Here is a 19,685-nt window from a genome sequence, read left to right as displayed (position 1 = left end):
AGAGTTATTCAGAGATGTTTATGCCCAAAGACAAATATCATTATAAGCTGAGGGGGCTAGTTAGACATTGCATGGTGCTGGCAGACATCATCCGCTATTTTATTCCGAAGGACTCTGTAATTACTATAACTTTTCAGATATGGACAATGAAAGTAAAATACATTGCTCAGTGCCAACATAATTTTCAAAAATAACTCTGGTAAAATGGAAATAATTGCCCACACTTTATTACAGACAGCTGATGTCTCTCCATCCTCAACTGGATTTGATATAGGTCAAAAAGCCAAAATGGGGAGACTACAATCAGTTTGCGGTAAACCCTCAGATCACAGCCAGGTCAGGGCAACTTTTGGCCACAAGAGACATGAGATTCCTTCCCACTACCCTCTGACACCATCTCTTCATTTGACCTCACAAATGAAGAGGAGATTTCTACTCTCTTCTTATCTTCTTACTCTACCTCCTGTCCTCTTGATCCTATTCCCTCGCAAATTGGTAGATCCCTGTCTCCTGTACTCATTTCACCTCTAACTCAAATCTGTAATCTCTCACTCTCTACTGGCATCATTCCATCACTATACAAGCATGCAGGGATTACTCCTATTCTAAAAAAACAAAACTCTGACCCAAACTCTCTCTCAAATTACCATCCCATCTCTCAGCTCCCTTGCCCCTCAAGCTTCTAGAGAGACTTGCCTACACTCGCCTCACACGCTTTCTTTCCGCAAGCAACCTGCTGGATCCTCTTCAGTCTGTCTTTCGTTCTCAACACTCCACATAGACTGCGCTGACCAAGGTTGTCAATGATCTGATCACTGCTAAAACTGAACGCCATTACTTTCTCCTAATTCTCCTGGATCTCTCGGCTGCATTTGACACCGTTGACCACTCTCTTCTCATACAAACGCTGCAATCCCTAGGTCTTCAAGACACTGTTCTATCCTGGTTCTCATCCTACCTCTCTAATCGCTTTTTCACTGTTAATTTCTCTGGAGCCACCTCTGCTCCGCTTCCCCTATCAATTGGAGTACCACAAGGCTCAGTGCTAGTTCCTCTGCTGTTCTCTATCTATACCGCTTCTCTTGGAAATCTAATAAGTTCCTTTGGCTTTCAGTATCATCTCTATGCGGATGATGCCCAAATCTATCTATGTTGTCGACATCTGTGCTGTCCCGTGTAACTGACTGTCTTTCTGCCATATCATCTTGGATGTCCTCTCGCCAACTCAAACTCAATCTTTCTAAAACAGAGTTAATAATATTCCCACCCACCAACAAGAGCATACCTGACATTTCTATCGCTGTTGATAACATGACCATAAATCCCACCCCACAAGCTCGCTGCCTAGGTGTAATCCTTGATTCACACCTATCCTTTGTTCCCCACATTGACTCTATATCTAAATCATGTTACATACATCTAAAGAACATTTCCAGAATCCGCACATATCTCACACAAGACACTGCTAAAACCTTAATTTATGCACTTATCATCTCCCGCATTGACTATTGCAATTCCCTCCTTACTGGTCTTCCCAAAAACAGACTCAAACCCCTACAATCTATTTTGCATGCTAAGGCAAGACTGGTTTTCCTTGCAAATTGCTGTTCCTCTGTTAAATCACTCTGTATGTCTCTACACTAGCTGCCTGTCTTCTACCGAATCCAATATAAAATACTTTTACTAACCTACAAGGCCATCAACAAAGCTGTACCAACATACATCTCCTCTCGTCTCAAAATATCTCCCAACTCGGCAACTCCGTTCTGCAAAAGATCTGCGTCTCTCATCCACCCTCATTACATCCTCCCATTCCCGGTTACAGGACTTTTTTTGGGCTGCACCCACTCTATGGAACTCTCTCCTTTGCACAATAAGACTCTCCTCTGGTCTACAAACCTTCAGGCGTTCTCTAAAAAGCCTACCTATTCAGACAAGCTTATAATATTCCTCAACCACCCTCTTAACCTCACTAGCTTTAGCCTGTTACTGCCTGTTACACAATTTCACACAAGATAACTACCCCCTGACCAACATTGTTGTGTGACAGGATCATTTAGCTTATGAGTCATTTTTACCTTTGCAGTCTGGCTGGGCCTAGATGCAAAATGTATACTTAACCTCATGTGTCAATCTCCCATTGTCCCATAGATTGTAAGCTTGCGAGTAGGACCTTCTCACCTCTTTGTCTGTTTTACCCAGTTTGTTTATTAGTTTATTATGTTTGTCCACAATTGTAAAACGCTACGGAATATGTTGGCGCTATATAAATAAATGATGATGATGAGAAGCCGTGCAGTATTTCCCTGGATCACAGCCATGTCAAAGTACTGCTGCCCTGATTTGGTGGATATCTGGATACCGCAAACTTTGGTCTGAGCCAATAAGAGAACCAGCTGGTTTAATGCCATTTATTATTGTTGCACCCAGGACCCCAAGAAGAATTTGGGGCCCCAGTTCAAAAATTATTTGGGTCCCCCTCCATAGCAGAGTGGGAAGAGAGATGTGTCCCACCGTGCAGCGCTGGAAGTAGGTGCGGCCGCATATTATTTGGGTGTGGTCAACATGGGCGTGGCTGTGCTTCTTTAGACATTATGTATTAAAATAGCTTTGCTCTCACCTACCTGTATTTTTTACAACCTGGTACTGGATTCTATGTGGATCCTGGAATGTTGAGACCTGGGAAAATGTTGGAAGATGTAAATATGGAAAACTGAGCAATTAGTGAACACAGTACATAACACAAATACGCAATATACATTATATACATTATATTAAAATATTTATCATGACCTCCCCAGCCAAATCATGCCAACACTCCAGCCAAATCATACCACCACTGCAGCCCAGAGCTGGATTAAGGCTCTGGGAGGCCCATGGCACTTAAGACAAGGGGCCCTTATGGTGTAATATGGTTATAATTTTAAACAAATATACAGGTAATACTATGTACACATGTGTCAGGTGCAGGCAGCTCCCCCTACACAAACAGATAAGTGTGAAATGGGACATACCTCCCAACTGTCCTTGCAGTCAGACCAAATTTTGACTAAGCGAGACAGTCACCCAAATACGGGACTGCCCTACCAGATTCAGGACAGATTGCAGTCTGTCCTGCTTTCTCCTACCCATTCTTGCCGCTTTCACTACTTGTTGCTTCTGTAGATCCTGGAATGTTTATGAAAGTCTGCAAAAGCCCTGGCATTAAATCAATAGCACGCACATTTAATAAGTAGGCCTCCCTCCCTGCAATCAGCCCTGAATATAAAATTATTATTATACAAATTTAATAATAGAACTATTTCTCCCAACCTACCCAACATTGAATTAATAGCGTACACATTTAATAAACATATTTCCCTCCCCACAAAATAGCCCAGCAATAAATTAATAGCATTTACATTTAATAAATAAACCCATTTCACACAACCATTGCTGACATTTAATACTTCATAATTACATTTAATAAATAGCCCTTCATCTCCCCAAACTTGGCCTCAAATGAAATCAATAGCCCTTAAACCAGCACTGCATTAAATGAAAGGTCCCATCAACTCAGCTTAAATTAATAGGCCCCACTATTAAATTAAATAGTTCACCATCACCTCTCAAATAAATTAATGACATCCACTGTTAAATAATTAGCCCTCATCCAAAATTCACCATTAAAGTAATAGCCCACCCACATTACATTAAGAAACTTTCAATCCCACATCCAAGCTCTGTTGGGAGAGTCAGACTCTTTTGTCGGCCACTTTTGCAGCCTGCACCCAGAAAGCTCATTCTCCTTCATCTCAAGTGACCCATATAATTATCAAATTACCTTAGTATGTGGATGTATAGATTGTTAATCCCTACCAGTCTAGTCCATCTAAGCATTAGCAGGCCTGGAGTGTGGCAAGGTAACAGATGCTAATGTCTGTGGCAACAGTTAGCATGAAGGTGTCTTATGTAATTTTTGTTGTGGTTATTTAATATTAACATTTTTACATGACCTTGTCAAACATTTCTATATAAAATAAGTGTATGTCCAGAGGAGGGGAGCTAATGGAATGTGTGGCGGTAAAAACAGGTGGCAAATTGTGGTTGTCCAGAAAGGGAGACATTAGTTAACATCCATGGCACAATTTTCAATTTTACTGTGTAATTTTCTTCAGTCTCTTAATATGCCCACTTTTTTTTTACTGCTACTTTCTAGGGGCAGGGAAAGAGGATCCACAGTAAAGACTGCCATAGGCGCAAATAGAAAATTCAGGTTTTAGCACCACATTCTAATTCTCTGTTCTACACTTCTATCCTCATGTCCCCCTCCTCAATCCCCTTCTTCATCTTCATCCTCTATCCTCCTCAAACACATTGTCTATCTTCCCTCTTACGCCTCATTCCCCACATGCTCAGCATCACCTCATTGTCTCCTCAGTCCCCTTCTGTATCTCCACCTTCACCTCATTTCCCTCCTCTTCAATGTGGTTGCCCTTCCTGGGTTGTCCTTCTTTTTTATGTTCAAAGATACACACATAGACACACACATAGACACACAGACACACAGACACACACACACACACACACACACACACACACACACCTCTCTACTACTTCCCCAATTCTCACTTATCCCCTCAGCTGCAGATCTTCACATACCTTTAGCCCAGGAGGCAGAGCGGCTCCTCTCTGCTCCTTATGCCCAGAAGGCTTAAAAAATAATTGCATCCACGCACGGTATTACTATAAAACTGGCGTGATTGGACCCTAGGCGCATAGTGCCGACTAAGCACTTAAATAGAGGCTCCTATGCTGTTCCTTGTATACTGGCATTTGGGGTCAGCACCAAGAACCACACAGAATCTGGTCCGTGGGCCCCCCAGAGCCCTCCCGTAATCTGGCTCTTGCACTAGGGACTCTGCAGAATACACAGGCACCTCTCAGAGCATTGGCATACAGATCCCAGACTGGTCGGTGACTACACACCTAGTTGATATAGTAAGAGAAAAAAATGTACAGCTGCTGCAAGACACATTTTGCAATGCAAAGCTATCATTTTAATATTCCTAAAATATCTGTCAACATTATATTTATCACACAAATTATGAAAAGAATTGCTACTTGAAAGTTAATATGAGTTAACTGTTAATTTATATTTTCCACTGCGGTCACATCAGCTAATCCATCAGGGGAAGCAGACACAACTCATCACAACTAAGTCTATGCAAAACTAGGTGACAAGGTAAAATATAAACACATATGATGGCTGTATGTAAAATATATTAATATTAGAACAGGTACTTGTAACACCACTGTATAAAACGCATGTAATATAACAACATTGGTTATAAAGCTGTAAGCATTGACACATCCTGCATTATGACACTGATAGCACTCCCATGGGGCTCACTTAGGTTATTCTGCACAAGAAAAATCAATCCTTCCACACACTAAAATACTGCACACTAAAACTTGCAAATATACCGCACATGAAAAATATAATTGAAACCGCACATTAAAATACCATTGATACCGCAAGTGTAAACTACCATTGATACCATACATTAAAATACCATTAATACCGCAAAAAAAACTAGCAATGATAATGCACTTAAAAACAAACATTCATAACATGACACCAATCTTTGTTAAAGTAATAATCAAAGCCTGTCTCTCATATTGATGCTAAAATATTATATTTATATCTATATCTATATATTTGTGTGTATGTGTGTGTATATATATATATATATATATATCAGTATATATATGAGGAAGTGCGCAAAACAGTCCAGAGTAGTAAATATAACAGAACGGTGTCTGCAGGCTCCACACAAAAGCTAGGTGCAGGATATTCTAAAAGTGTAATTCTCAGGGTGTAGCAGTATAACCAGTAGTCTCCAGATATAGTAAAGAGGCTCTATACTATAGACTGTTTTGCGCACTTTAGTGTTTATATACACTGTCTATACACCTGAAGGCGCCGCCCCTTCCTCATATATATACTGCTATGTTTTTCGGACCAACCATCCGTTTCTGAAGGTTGGCTGCCACACGTATCTCTGTGGAGGTGTTATTCTCACTGCATTTATTTTATATATTATTTGAGTACCTTATATATTGTATACACATATGCAATTTTGTATATGTGCTAATATCCATACATTGGGTTAAGCGCCACTTATAGATATCTGGTCTGTTTTTATATATATATATATATATATATATATATATATATATATATATATATACTTCAATGCCTCTTTAAATTAACATAAATTGTTTATAATATATTTAAATGAACTATTATTACAAACTAATATTGCCCAGTGAAAGTGTGACTCACCTAGGAAGCCACGATCCTCACACTTATCATGTCTCTTTCACAGTGGTCCTTGTCTGAAAGGAGCTGTTTCTGCTTCTACGTTTCGGCCATCTTACAATGTACAGCAGCCGTGGTGCTGCTGTACATCTGACCCGCTGCCAAGGATTTTGTCCATGTGTGCCTGCATCAGGGGGGCACAAGCAGGAGAACAATTGGATCACCAACTTACAGGTGATCTGATCAGTGGATGGTTGGCCCTCAGAGAGATGGGCACGTGCCCCCTGTGCCCCCCCCTTAATCCAACCCTGTCCTAGCCACATCATGTCATTTATAATAACTACATTATAATAAAACATTACATGTATCTCACTCCCTCCAGACACATCATGTCATTACCCAGACACATCACGCTAACCCCCAGTCACTTTGACGCCATCACCCAGACACATTATGACCCCACCCCAGACACCCACTCTGACCTCGGCCGTGGGACAGTGTGTGATGTCACACACTGTCCTGGGACTGAGAGCAGCTATCAGCTCCCTCACTATCACCACCTTCACAACCAAAAAAAGAATTATAAAAAAATAAAATGAAATTAAAAACAAAAAATAACATACTTGGCTCCAGTGGAGGCCCGGGCCCGCCAAGCAGGCCCAGGCCCCAGTACTTTGTAAACCCCTCTCTCGATGGCCCTTGTTGCACCACTGATGTACCAATGACACACTGCTAATATACCACTGACACACCACTGATACCAATATTGTTTCATATACCCAAGCTTATGGATACCCACCTAATTAAATACATTTTTACCAAGACTACCATCTGTTACATGCATTCATTTAAATTGTGGCCTAGTGGGCAGCACAGTGGCCTAGTGGTTAGCACTTCTGCCTCACAGCACTGGGGTCATGAGTTCGATTCCCGACCATGGCCTTATCTGTGTGGAGTTTGTATGTTCTCCCTGTGTTTGCGTGGGTTTCCTCCGGGTGCTCCGGTTTAATCCCACACTCCAAAAAAACATACTGGTAGGTTAATTGGCTACTATCAAAATTGACCCTAGTCTCTCCTTCTCTGTCTGTCTGTGAGTGAGACTCTATATTAGGGAATTTAGATTGTAAGCTCCAATGGGGCAGGGACTGATGTGAATGAGTTCTCTGTACAGCGCTGCGGAATTAGTGGCGCTATATAAATAAAATAATGATGATGATGATTGTGGACATACTATACTCAACATACTTCTCCTTATTAGTGCTTCCACGTTAATTACACATTTAGGTGAATGTGCATTTTCATAAAATGTAATCTAATATATATAAGCCTAGTGGCATGTGTTAGTCTGTGTGTGTGTGGGAAGAAAAAAACCAAGCTGCAGCGCCACCTGCTGGGCGGAGTTATACACTGACCTACTAAATTCTTAGTGTGTGTGTGTGTGTGTGTGTGGAAAAAAAACTCAGAAAGGGCTGAAATTTGGTATACGAAGATGTTTTTAATTTGTTAATTTAATTTGTTAATTGTTAAAAGTGTTTATAAAGATTTTTATTTTTTTTTATATATATTTCTTGAAGGAGAAGTGACAGTTGGGAGTGGTTGGTGGTTGCCGGGGGTGACAGTTGGGAGTGGTTGGTGGTTGCCGGGGGTGACAGTTGGGAGTGGTTGGTGGTTGCCGGGGGTGACAGTTGGGAGTGGTTGGTGGTTGCCGGGGGTGACAGTTGAGAGTGGTTGGTGGTTGCCGGGGGTGACAGAGCGAGAGGAGTGTGATACTCAGGACCGCTGAGAGAGATCCCTGTGTCTGGATAGACATCTGGATAGATGTGGCGATAAAGATGAAGGATGAGGTGATGGAGAAAAATGATGAGGTAGTGACATGTGGACAAAACCACGTTAAAAAAGGGCGCTTGCGTCGGGAAGTAACGCTCTTCCCCTGAGGAGGCCTGTGCTAGGCCCAAATGCATGACAAGAACCTTTTTAACACCTTAAGTAGCTTGATTTGACTAGAATGCATGAGTATCATGCACGGGTTAACTTGTGCCACATAGCTATAAATTTGTGGTGACTAGTAGTTTCAATTGGCCAATTGACAGGCCTGTAAGTGGATCCAGATGTCATGTGGATTGTTGCTGTCAATGCCTAGGAGGGCTTTTATTTAGCACTGCAGGAATATTGGTCTGTAACAGGCATGAAGCAGCTTCTATTGCCACTGTCTTAATATGTTGGCACCATGAAAATGTGAAAATACCTTCATAATCTGGCATATACCAGAGGGTATATGAGGGTATATGAGGACAGCAAAGGGAGTGAGGGTAAATGCATGTGTAGAGTAAAAACAGATGTTGTTAGGAAATAGTATAATAGATGGACATGAGATAAAAGAGAGAGTGAGATGTTGGTGTCAGATAATGCATAACTAAGTGAATATGACAGTTTTATTCATAGGACCAGGGCGAAGTGGTTAAGTCTATGCTGAGTGTAGATAGTATAGGGAGACCAAAGGAAAAATGTGAATGTGTACCCTCTGAGAGCAGTAATACTGTATATTACTAGGTTAGCATTCTATTCTGTTTCACATTCTAGCTCAGTAATGATTTATGAACTTAAACCGTTACTCTTAAAACATAGTTCACTATCATTTGTGCTGAGTATAGCTTACAAGACAGAATTTACATTTTTCAAAGTAAATGTCAGTTAACCATACATTATTATAATTTGCTTAGACATGTTTATTTTGATGTCTCCTTATATTAAGGCTTGGGAAGCAAATCTCTGTATCAGAAGAACGGGGACCCGCTGAAAGTAAGGGAGCTGTTAGAAGATTTTAAAAAGGATGCACGGAGCATTAAACTAAAAGTCGGAAAACATCAACTGGAAGACGTGACTGATGTGCTGAAATGTTTTTTATATGAAATAGACGATGCACTCCTGACAAAAGAACTTTATCCATATTGGATCTCTGCCCTAGGTAATGACACTGTGTTCCAGAAATAGTTGTTTCATTATTCATTTGAATGAATGCATCTAAGTAAAAGAAGTTTATTTAAGTGAAAGATTTTTGCTTAAACTCCCCTGAGACAGCAGACGTAATGTTATTAGAGTAAGCATCCGTTGCTGTTAAATTAGAATAAGGCATCCTGCTGTCACTGAATACAGTGCCTTGAACCTACCACTTTACAGAGAATTGATAAAATAAGCAACATATGTTATCAGATGCAAACTGTTACATTAGGTGCCTTAATTGTTTCTTGTTCTTTCTATAAAGGTTATTTCATCTGTACTGTTCAGTATCTCAATCTGTCTTCATGTGATAATTATCAGTCTCTTTACATTTCTTTGCAATATTAAAGTACATCATATTGCCCCAGAGCCCTGTGGATGCTGCTAGCATGTAATGTACAGCACCTGTCCACAGGAGTGCTCAGTTGGCCTCAGGCTTAAGTGTGTATATATTTGGTTGGAATGCAAGATTCATATAGTAGCTAAGTAAGAATTGTATTTAGCAACATTCTCTTGTTTCCTTATACGTGGAATGGCTAAAAGCGATTGTCCTCTTACTTTAATAATCCCCCCCCCCCCCCCAGATCATTTACATTATACTTATCTAGCCAGTGATTAGTCTGAGTAACAAGCTCAGCTTCCAGTCTGCATAGAAATGATTTGAAAGTTCTGCAGGCTATCATTTCCATATGGCTATTCTCCCTCAATCCCACACTGCAATGTGCTTTATGTGATAAGACTCTATGGTACTAGGTTCCATTCTTCACTTTGTGCTGTGACTTAGAGATTTTAGCTAAGTGAAAGTTAAGCCACTAAATAGTATTGCTCACCACTCTAAAAAGATTGACTAAACTCTTTTGTAGCATGACATATCAATTGAAACAATCTTTCAATTTGATGAGGATGAGCAACTACATATTGATGTGATTGTCATTTCATTAAATTGCACAATAAGGCAGCATGGTGGCGCAATGTTTAGCATTGCTGTCTTATTTCTTCCCATAGTACAAAAAACATACTGGTATGCAAATTGACCCTATTGTGAAAGCTCCAATAGTACAGGGACTAATGTGCCCATTGGAGCTTACAGTCTAAAATCCCTAACATACACAGACCAAGAGAGACTAAGGTCAATTTAATAGTAGCCAATTAACCTACTAGTATGTTTTTGGAGTGTGGGAGGAAACTGGAGCATCCGGAGGAAACCCCAAGCAAACATGGGGAGAACATACAAACTCCACACAGATAAGAACATGGTCAGGAATCGAACTCATGGCCCCAGTGATGTAAGGCAGAAGAGCTAACTGCTAAGCCACCGTGTTGTTCTATAAGTAAATCAAACATCGCACCAAGTGCTAAATCTATGATGTCATCGTCCTTTCATTTGCATAACCAATATATTATCTATCACTGGACACAAAACATGTTTCTAATGTATTACAGGAGGCTTGCTATGCTTCAGTAATACTCTATGGGCAGCCTTTGCTCATCCTCTACCTCAACTTCATTTATTTAAGGCATGGGAAGCAACAGTAGGTTTGCCATTAGGTAGAATGAAGGGCATTTGCTAGAGCATAACCAATGTAATGAATCTGTAGGAAAAACAATGTTGTACCAGAAAATATGAGGTAGTGATAAAACCCCCTAAAAGATAACTAATCGAAAATCAATATTTACATAGCAAGCTTTTCTGATTCAACAAGTAAAAGCCCAGAAAACACTGCTCTAATAACGTACAGAGTAGATCATGTTTACATATGATAAACAGAGTAATTGATTATATAAAATGTAATAAACGTTGAGTGATTTCCCTTCCAAATACTCAATCTACCCATATATCCTCAGCAAGATCTGATCGGAAACAATGAGTAGCTGATCGAGATTGGATGTGACAGCGTTTGTGACCATCATCTAATTGCGGTTGAGCGCAAATGACTGCATCTATAAAATTTGTCCACACACGTGTGACTGCATGGGAATACACCATTTATGTCATTATCATGTACACTTTTTTACCCTCTTTGTATTACACAATCACCCAGATTGTATTACAGTACATTTTATTTATATAATGTTTTTTTGTTCCGTATTTATTAACAATGCATATTATTTCCCCTGTTGACTAACAAATGGACTTCCATGTCCAGAGAGCGTACAATGTAATTATCGATTTTTGCCATTAGGCATTAAAATATACTTATGGAGCCTTTTTTTACAAAAAGAAAAACACTTATTTAAGCAAGAACTTTTTAATAGACAAATAGTTTTTTCTAAGTAATCTAGGGGAAAAAATATAGTAACCAAAGTAGCAAGTTGTCACATATTATATACATCTATGCAAATCTAAATCAAAACCTCGCCCTGTACTTGTTAAGGTCGAGGTCTAACAATCAACACTTTTTTGATGATATGTAAATTTGCAGAAGGTTCATGGTGTTAATGTAGTGTAACATCACAACTGTTATTGTGTGATATTAGTATTATTATGTGTTAGTGGAAAATAGTCTTATTCATATGTGTTTAAGGGAAAAGATGTTCTATTTAACAGTAGAGTTTATTTACAATTTCTTTCTATAATGTTTTAGCAAAAGCAAAATTGGAATTAGAGACCCTTATATTTCAGTACAATCAGCTACAGTGGAGGTCGTCGTTTTGAGGTCTCCACCAATATTTAGGGAAATACCGCATGTCACTATATTCTAATTGATAGCTTGCATTGTTGGTACTATTGATACCACTGTATGTAGATAATAGGGACACTTAAATTAAGGGGTATCCTCAGTAATATTACTTGTTTATTTTACATATCTAGCGCTTCCATTATTATTATATGGTATAACTACTAGCTAAGTCTATCTCCTCCTTTTTATTTGTATTTACCTGACATTGGACACCGCTTGACAGCAAAAATGAGAATGAAATTTGAGAAGAAAACATTTAGATATATGTATTTGTGGGGCATATATGTTCATGTATCAATTATTTAGGGGTACAACCAGGATGTACATTTAGAGCAGTGTTTCTCAACTCCAGTCCTCAGGACCCACTAACAGTGCAGGATTGCCAGGTGACCAGTGAAATAATTATACCACCTGCTACACTGTGTCAGTCAGTAATGAATACACCTGTGCTCCAGCAAGGAGATATGGAAAACATGTACTGCTAGGGGGTCCTGAGGACTGGAGTAGAGAAACCCTGATCTAGAGTGAACTGGCACAAGAGGGACATATGGGACTTCAGTGAGCGCACCCAAGACGGTTGCCTCACCTTCTACATGCTCCCGAACCTTACTATAAAACAGCTTTAATCTGCTAAAATATCACACCAAATATGCAAGGATTTACCTTCAAATTTATCTGCTTCACTCCATCATCATCATCACTTCCAAAATGAATAGATGATTTTCCTGCACTGCACTGAGATTCACATTGGTTTGAAACCTATTCCGCTTTTAAATTCAAGATTTCTATAGACATACATATCCTGTGCATTGAATACCACAGAGTAAGATACTGTGGAGAAACACATATCTCTGATTCTATCCAATACTTAAACAAAGACATCCGTCTGTTCTGCACAGTGTCCAGTAAATAACTCAACTTTCTTGAATTAACTAAAATACAGTATTCTCTGTTTTGTTTCTGGGAGAAGGATACCGTGGGTCTGAGTCTTTAAGAAAAGTAAGGCAAAAAAGGAGTAAGTTTTCTCCTGGACAAAACCATGTTACAATGCAAGCGGTGCAAATTAGTTTATTATTTTGCACATAAAGAAAATACTGACTGCTTTTTCATGTAGCACACAAATACTTAATAGCTTTATTTTTACACTGAAATTAAAGTTTATCTAGGACACTCTTTATCCTAACTACATATATGTCCCCACATTTTAAACTTGCCTCTCCCTCCAATGCAATATAGTTTTGCCCAGGTGCAAAGTTACTCCTTTTTTTGCTTTACATTCCTTAGTGAATCAGGCCCTGTATGTTTAAAAATTCAGGACTCCAGCTAATCCTGACAAGTTGTCTTCACTAGGATGAGGAATGTCCACTTCATAGGATTCTCATAAGTCCCCTATAAGATGGATTGTAACACCTCTCGCCCAAGATTGCTTTGTTTTGGTCTCATTTTATGACTCTTAGGGGCACATTTATCAAAGTTCGGCAAAAATGAAAAATAGTTATCAATCCTTATCGCATGGATAAGGATTGAACTATTTCTCAAATTTATTAAAAACGGATCACAGAAACAGCAGTTCCGATATACAGCTGTTTCTGTGATAAAAAAATCACACTTACCCAACCTCTTTGGAACGCGATGTCCACGGATCTCCTCCAGGTCCTCTTCATTTTTCTTTATACTGGAATTGCGCATGTGCTGTTCGAAAAACTGCACATGCGCAAAAAAACATCCCCGCTCTGTCTCTGCAACTATAGTTGCAGAGAGAGCGGTGAGTGACAGGGAGGGATCATGTGATCCCTCCACACATGCGCTGTTCAGCTATGCTCTTTGGAGCAGAGCTGACAGCACCGAAATCTGACAATTATGATAATGTACGCCAGCTTCAGACAAGTTACCGAAAAAAACTTTTTTTCGGAACTTGTTAGATTGCATTTGGGAGCAGTCATCATACTGTAGAATGGTGACTGCTCCAAAAAACGATATCTGCTGTGATGCACACTTCTTAAATATGGGGAGGACACAGAGGGACCTGATTTTCACGGTAAGTGCACGATAGTGCACTATCATTATTTGTGTAATATGCCCCTTAGCAACAGCATGGAAAATTGACTCTGGTCTGCTTATATTCCCTAGTTCAAAAGATATCCTTATTGCAAAGAAGAAAAACAAGATGGGACACATTAAAAAACCTAAATTCTCAGACTCTGCACATTACTACACCATTTTTGGGTCTCACACAGACTTGATTGAACAATTATGCCATCCCCCCTGTACCATCACTTACATCAGCCTAATCTTAACCACATTTACATTTTCATTGTTAACTCAATGTATTCCTATACCTCCAGCTTCACTCTGCCCACCATGTGCTGCAGTTACTAATAAAGCATCACTGGCTTCTATCCTTAGATCCCTCCCTATACATTAGATAAAAAAAATAAATAGGGGCAGTCGTGGAAGACATGCAGGCCAAAAATCTTCTGTCACCTATACCCATCTAAGTCCCTTGCTCTCCTGCTTTACCCTACTTCCAAAAAGGATACAGGTGGTCTAATGTTCAGAGAAGAAAAACTGTGAATGCTCCCTGTGTGACCCCCATGCCCAGAGATCCCTCACTGAATACAGAGGAAACTACATCAGGCCATTTGGAATGCCCGATCAGGACTGTCCACTGTAATGCTAGATCTATAAGAAACAAGACTGCTACAATTTCTGACCTAATTGAATCATCAGATATAGCATGCATTACGGAGGCGGGACTAGACAAAAATGCAGCCTATTTTGAAAGGGGCAGACCCAATCAATTATTCTGTGTTCCATTGCTCAAGACTGAACTGCAGGGGTGGTGGAGTTGCAATCTGCTTTAAAATCACTTAAGTGGGAATAACTGGCTCATTTGAGTTAATTGCTGCCCAGAGTTCTACAAGTTTGAGTTTCAGAGTCCTATTGGGAGAAAAGCATCATATAAATAAAATTATTAATATTTTTATTATTATTATTATTATTATTATTATTATTATTATTATTATTACTGTTATTATTAAATACAATAAAGGAAATAAAAAAGCTTCAATGACTTAAGGTGTAGCAGAAGCCCGGACAACGCAGGCCAAATTATAGGGGTGTCTTGGTCCGGTTAGGATAATCCAAGGTCAAACAGGCAAATCATTTGGAAGACACAACTGTGTCTTTATTAGAAAATAGGTACAAAGTAAATACAGTAACAATAAAAAAAAAACTTTAAGCAACAGGTAGGTAGTCAAATCACCAAGGTTTTTAAGACGCTTATCTCACAGATTCAATGAACTACAGACTTGTAGCTAATCGCAGTCTTGAGATTCCCTGTGTTAAACCCTCTATTCTCTTCTCGTTCCCAAGATGGACTATGTGGGTCCCTCTGTTAATTTTGACTTCTGCATTGGCTGCTTGTCTAAAAGGGATTGACTGAGGTCTGTTTCCTCGCAAACCAACACACCCTTAAGACACTGTGGTTTTGGCTCCAGGTTGATTAGTTGCCTAATGCCTAGGACAATGGAATCTCACTTAACAGCGGGGTGAAGTCGTTAAAATGAAGAACTAGCAGTTTAACCCATTTTATGCCAAAGTGTGCTCCCAGCTGATTGGGCATTCCGGCTGTGCTGAGAGAAGGGGATCCTTACCATAGGGTCATAGAACCAGTCAACCTGGAGACTATTCATAAGTCACTTGCCACATTTAAGAAACAACAAAGACAATGAAAACATTCACAAACAATATACAAATAACTCCCCAATTATTAAGCCACAGATTTGTGCAAAGGGTATATAGTCCATGGTCACAGTTGAAATAGAGGGAGACTGTGGGTTAGACTATTCATTGACAGGAGCTGGGCACTCCGTTCTCTTCACAAAACATGTAGGATATAAATAAACAACTCCCCCACTTACTGATTTATTCCCTTATCTCACATTGTGGTGGTGATTCCACAATGTCAAATAGTGCATCAAGCACAATTCACTATATTGATTAGAATGGTTTCACAGTCAATTTTATTTAAAAAAATAAAGCTTCAATTCAGTTCCTGTTATGCAATATATTAGTATATTTTTTGTAAATTAAAATATTATGTTTTGTCCTTAAAGTAATAAACTTCAGTTATTAAATCTGAATGCTTTTTTTTTTTAATATATCAGATATTCAGGATGAGAAGGAGCGAGTGATAAACTACAAAACTTTAATTGATACACTTCCAGCTCTGCAGAAAACCACCTTGGCAGCTTTAATTGAACACCTTTACAGGTCAGTCCGCCTGTCTGTGCTATATAATTAGATGAATTGATTCTAAAAAGGAATAACTCACTTGTTTTTGTCTTCAATAGTTGCTATAAGAATAATTTTATTTTTGAACATGGCCTGAATGTTTCAAGCATTGCTATTGTGTTTGCAGCAAAAAAAAAGTAATAATAATGATTTATTTAAAAATGAAAATCAAGATATGTGCTACAATGCTTCAAACTAAGTGTCAAACCTGTCAAGATGTTTGTGATAGATTAGCATAATGCTCAATACTCTCTGAGCTAAATATAGCTACAAGTGAGAAGGTTTACACTTGTGAAGTCACACTCATAAAAGGAGTGCTAAGCCCCTTCACCCTTTCATACATCTATTCTAGGCCTCAGTACGCTGCCATACTGGTTGGGTGGAAAACAGCTGTTATTTTACAATGATCTGAAAAAAATATGTAATATATAGTTTTGTTATTTTTCCAGTAATAATAGAAATTAACCAATAGCAAAAGTTTTATAGAGTCTTTTATTCAATTAAATTTATTTAAAAATTGTGTTTTTTTTTAAAATATTTTTACTCTTTGGGGCATATTTAATTAAGTGAGAAGTGCTTCCGGAACAGACCCGAATGTACTTTGCGTTACCGCAACATCACGGATTTCCGCCCGCCACCCATAGGGTAGCGAAGGGAATTCCGCATTGTTGTGGTGCTGTATTACCTGATGTAATGTGCAGCCGCACGTAGCCTTGAGGTCCGCAACGGCTGTAAGAGCTGTCAGAGATGCTTCAACTAAGCATTGATCAAGGAGGATGCATACTTTTTAAAGGAGGATATTTTAATATGTATTACTATGACCTTTTTTTGGCGAGGATGTGTAAGAAAGGACAGGGGCTGTATACATGTGCAAGGCATTGTATGCATATGTACATATAAACATGTAGGGGTAGGTCAAGGAAGGTAAAGATGTGTGTTTATTTCATTATATATATATATATATATATATATATATATATATATATATATATATATATATATATATATATATATATATTATATATATATATATATATATAATATATATATATATATATATATATATGATAATTTATATCTATAAATATTTCAAATGAGCTATAAATATTAGTAAGGGACATATGATGCACTAAAACCTTTGAATAACCTTGTGAATGTTATTTATTTATCTGATATCTGCTCAAAAATGTCTCTACCGTGTTATGTCAAGTGAATAAGAAAAAGTTTTATGTCCACAGAATACAAACATGGATAATTTAACCTCTATATATTTAGAATGAAAATAATTGCAGTAATGTAGTCACCTGCACATTACCCCTAGTAAAATGATACCGCCGTAGCTTCCAGGGCAACCTAATGTTTCTCTAGATGCCAATGTTCTGTTAATCGTTTAGGTAGATCAGCAAAATCTGATAGTAAGCATCTGCTCTAGGGATTTCTTTTCTAGTTTCTAACTTCTCAGCAAATGGTTCTATTAGACAATTAGTGACCATTACAACTAGAAAATAATTACAAGCTTTAAGTAAAATAATACTAATCTGCGACAAAATCCCAGCATAAGTTCACCTGGGAAATGTGACATAAATATTGCAATATCCAATGGAAAATTACTAACTTTCTTCTGCATTGCTTTTGTACGACCATAGATCTATATATAAGATTGTTGAACTACACAAAACACTTAAGTTGTTTAACTAATGACAAACTGTCAATATATTTCAAGTGCATGAAAGATCTGCAATGTTATGTTTTTCAACCTAATACTGAATCTATCCGCAGTGAATCAAAAGTAGACTGTCATTGATCTGCAAATCAATTCCTTTGAGGCAAATTTAGGAATTTAGTTCATCTTACGCTACATTGCATGATACTTAAGCTCTAAAGAGAATACTGCCTAAATATTTTATACATTTTATACATTTTAAAAAGTAATTTACAATATTGAAGGTTTTATTTCTAGTGGCTGAGCACCTTTGTGGGCATTTTAAATATATTTTAATGTAAGACACCATCCAATTAAACGGTATAACTGTTTACATCTGTGTATAGATGCAGTGTCTTGTAGCAAAAATCCTCATGTGTTCATCTTCAGGGGTTGACTACTGTAGGGAGATGATGGGTTACATCACTGCCTCATGTTCCTCATCAGTAGGGTGAAGCTGGGAGATTTGAATTGTATAGGGCAATTGTAGATAGCACATAGTACAGGTTCTGCACTGTACTATGTGAATCCTCTGAATGCTGTACTATTCAGATCTGTATAGTACAATTCTAATTCTCTGACATCGGGCTTATTGATGAATTTGCTCAGTTGATGTTAGATAAATGTTAGTATATAGGTAGAGAATGTAATTTTAAAAAAGACCCTGGAGTATATTTACTAAACTGCGGGTTTGAAACATTGGAGATGTTGCCTATAGCACCCAATCAGATTCTAGGTGTCCTTTATTTAGTACATTGTACAAAATGACAGCTAGAATCTGATTTGCAACAGGCAATATCTCCACTTTTTCAAACTCACAGTTTAGTAAATATACCCCCTTGTGGGTCTTTTAATGTAGGCTTTCACTTTATTACATAGCACTTCTGACTTATGATTACTAAGAGCTGAACTGCTAGTTGTATGTTCTATCAATTTATATATTTTTTCTTCATAACCCTGCACCCCTAAATAAAACTGGATGGACTCAGTGGTACCAAAGCTCCCTGTTTGAGTTTCCATTTCTGTGTGTCTGATGCTCTGTGGTTGTCTACACTAGAAGACACTGAACCTGCTGCCTAAGCTTGAAACACTTTTTGTTATCTTTATTTCTAGTTGAATTAGGTTCTAGGGTGCATAGAGGTGTTGTATTGGTATTGTGGCAAAGTGAACCAATATGTTGAAAGCATAAAATAAACTTTATTGACAATCATAGGAGATTATAGCAAACATAAGTAACAGTTCTGGCCAGAACGTAAATCAAAATGATAGCAGGCAAGCTTAAATAACACAATTGACAGTGCAAATGTGTTCTGGTACTGTAACAAGTTATGCCAATCAAAAGCTGTACATGATAAATATGTAAGCACACATGAATAAAATTATTCACATGGAATAAAGCAGTCCAATTGGAAAGTCTCAATAGGATATAGTCTAATGATTCATGATATTGTCTATCCAAATGCAAGTCAATCCGATAGAGGATGCCAAACAAAATGTAGAGCATTCAATAGGAATTCAGTAGTTCAATAATAGATGGTTCCAGGCATTAAGGAAACTTGACCATTAAAGTCAGATAAGTCCAGATGTTAGTGTGGAAAATGGTTCTCAATAACTCACGTTGTAGGGTGATGCAGCTCGTGAGAGCTGTGATGCTTCTCTCCTGTAGTCCGGGCACTTATTTTCTCCCCAAATTGTGGTGGGTCCT

The 19,685-nt window shown here is 38.4% G+C and overlaps 1 protein-coding gene across 2 annotated transcripts in view; it reads left to right on the top strand.

Moving 5' to 3' along the window:
- ARAP2 (ArfGAP with RhoGAP domain, ankyrin repeat and PH domain 2) overlaps positions 1 to 19,685 on the top strand; it is a 227,216-nt gene that overhangs the window by 142,421 nt on the left and 65,110 nt on the right. For both annotated transcript variants that reach the window (XM_075194768.1, XM_075194769.1), the window contains exons 21-22: positions 9,057 to 9,269; positions 16,152 to 16,257. In XM_075194768.1, the coding sequence (XP_075050869.1) occupies positions 9,057 to 9,269; positions 16,152 to 16,257 (319 nt within the window). The remainder of the gene's footprint in view (positions 1 to 9,056; positions 9,270 to 16,151; positions 16,258 to 19,685) is intronic.

This window comes from Mixophyes fleayi, chromosome 1 (assembly GCF_038048845.1).
Source record: "Mixophyes fleayi isolate aMixFle1 chromosome 1, aMixFle1.hap1, whole genome shotgun sequence".
Taxonomy (NCBI): Eukaryota; Metazoa; Chordata; class Amphibia; order Anura; family Limnodynastidae; genus Mixophyes; species Mixophyes fleayi.
The sequence above is the reverse complement of the archived record's forward strand: the minus strand, read 5'-3'. Positions and strand labels throughout refer to the sequence as shown.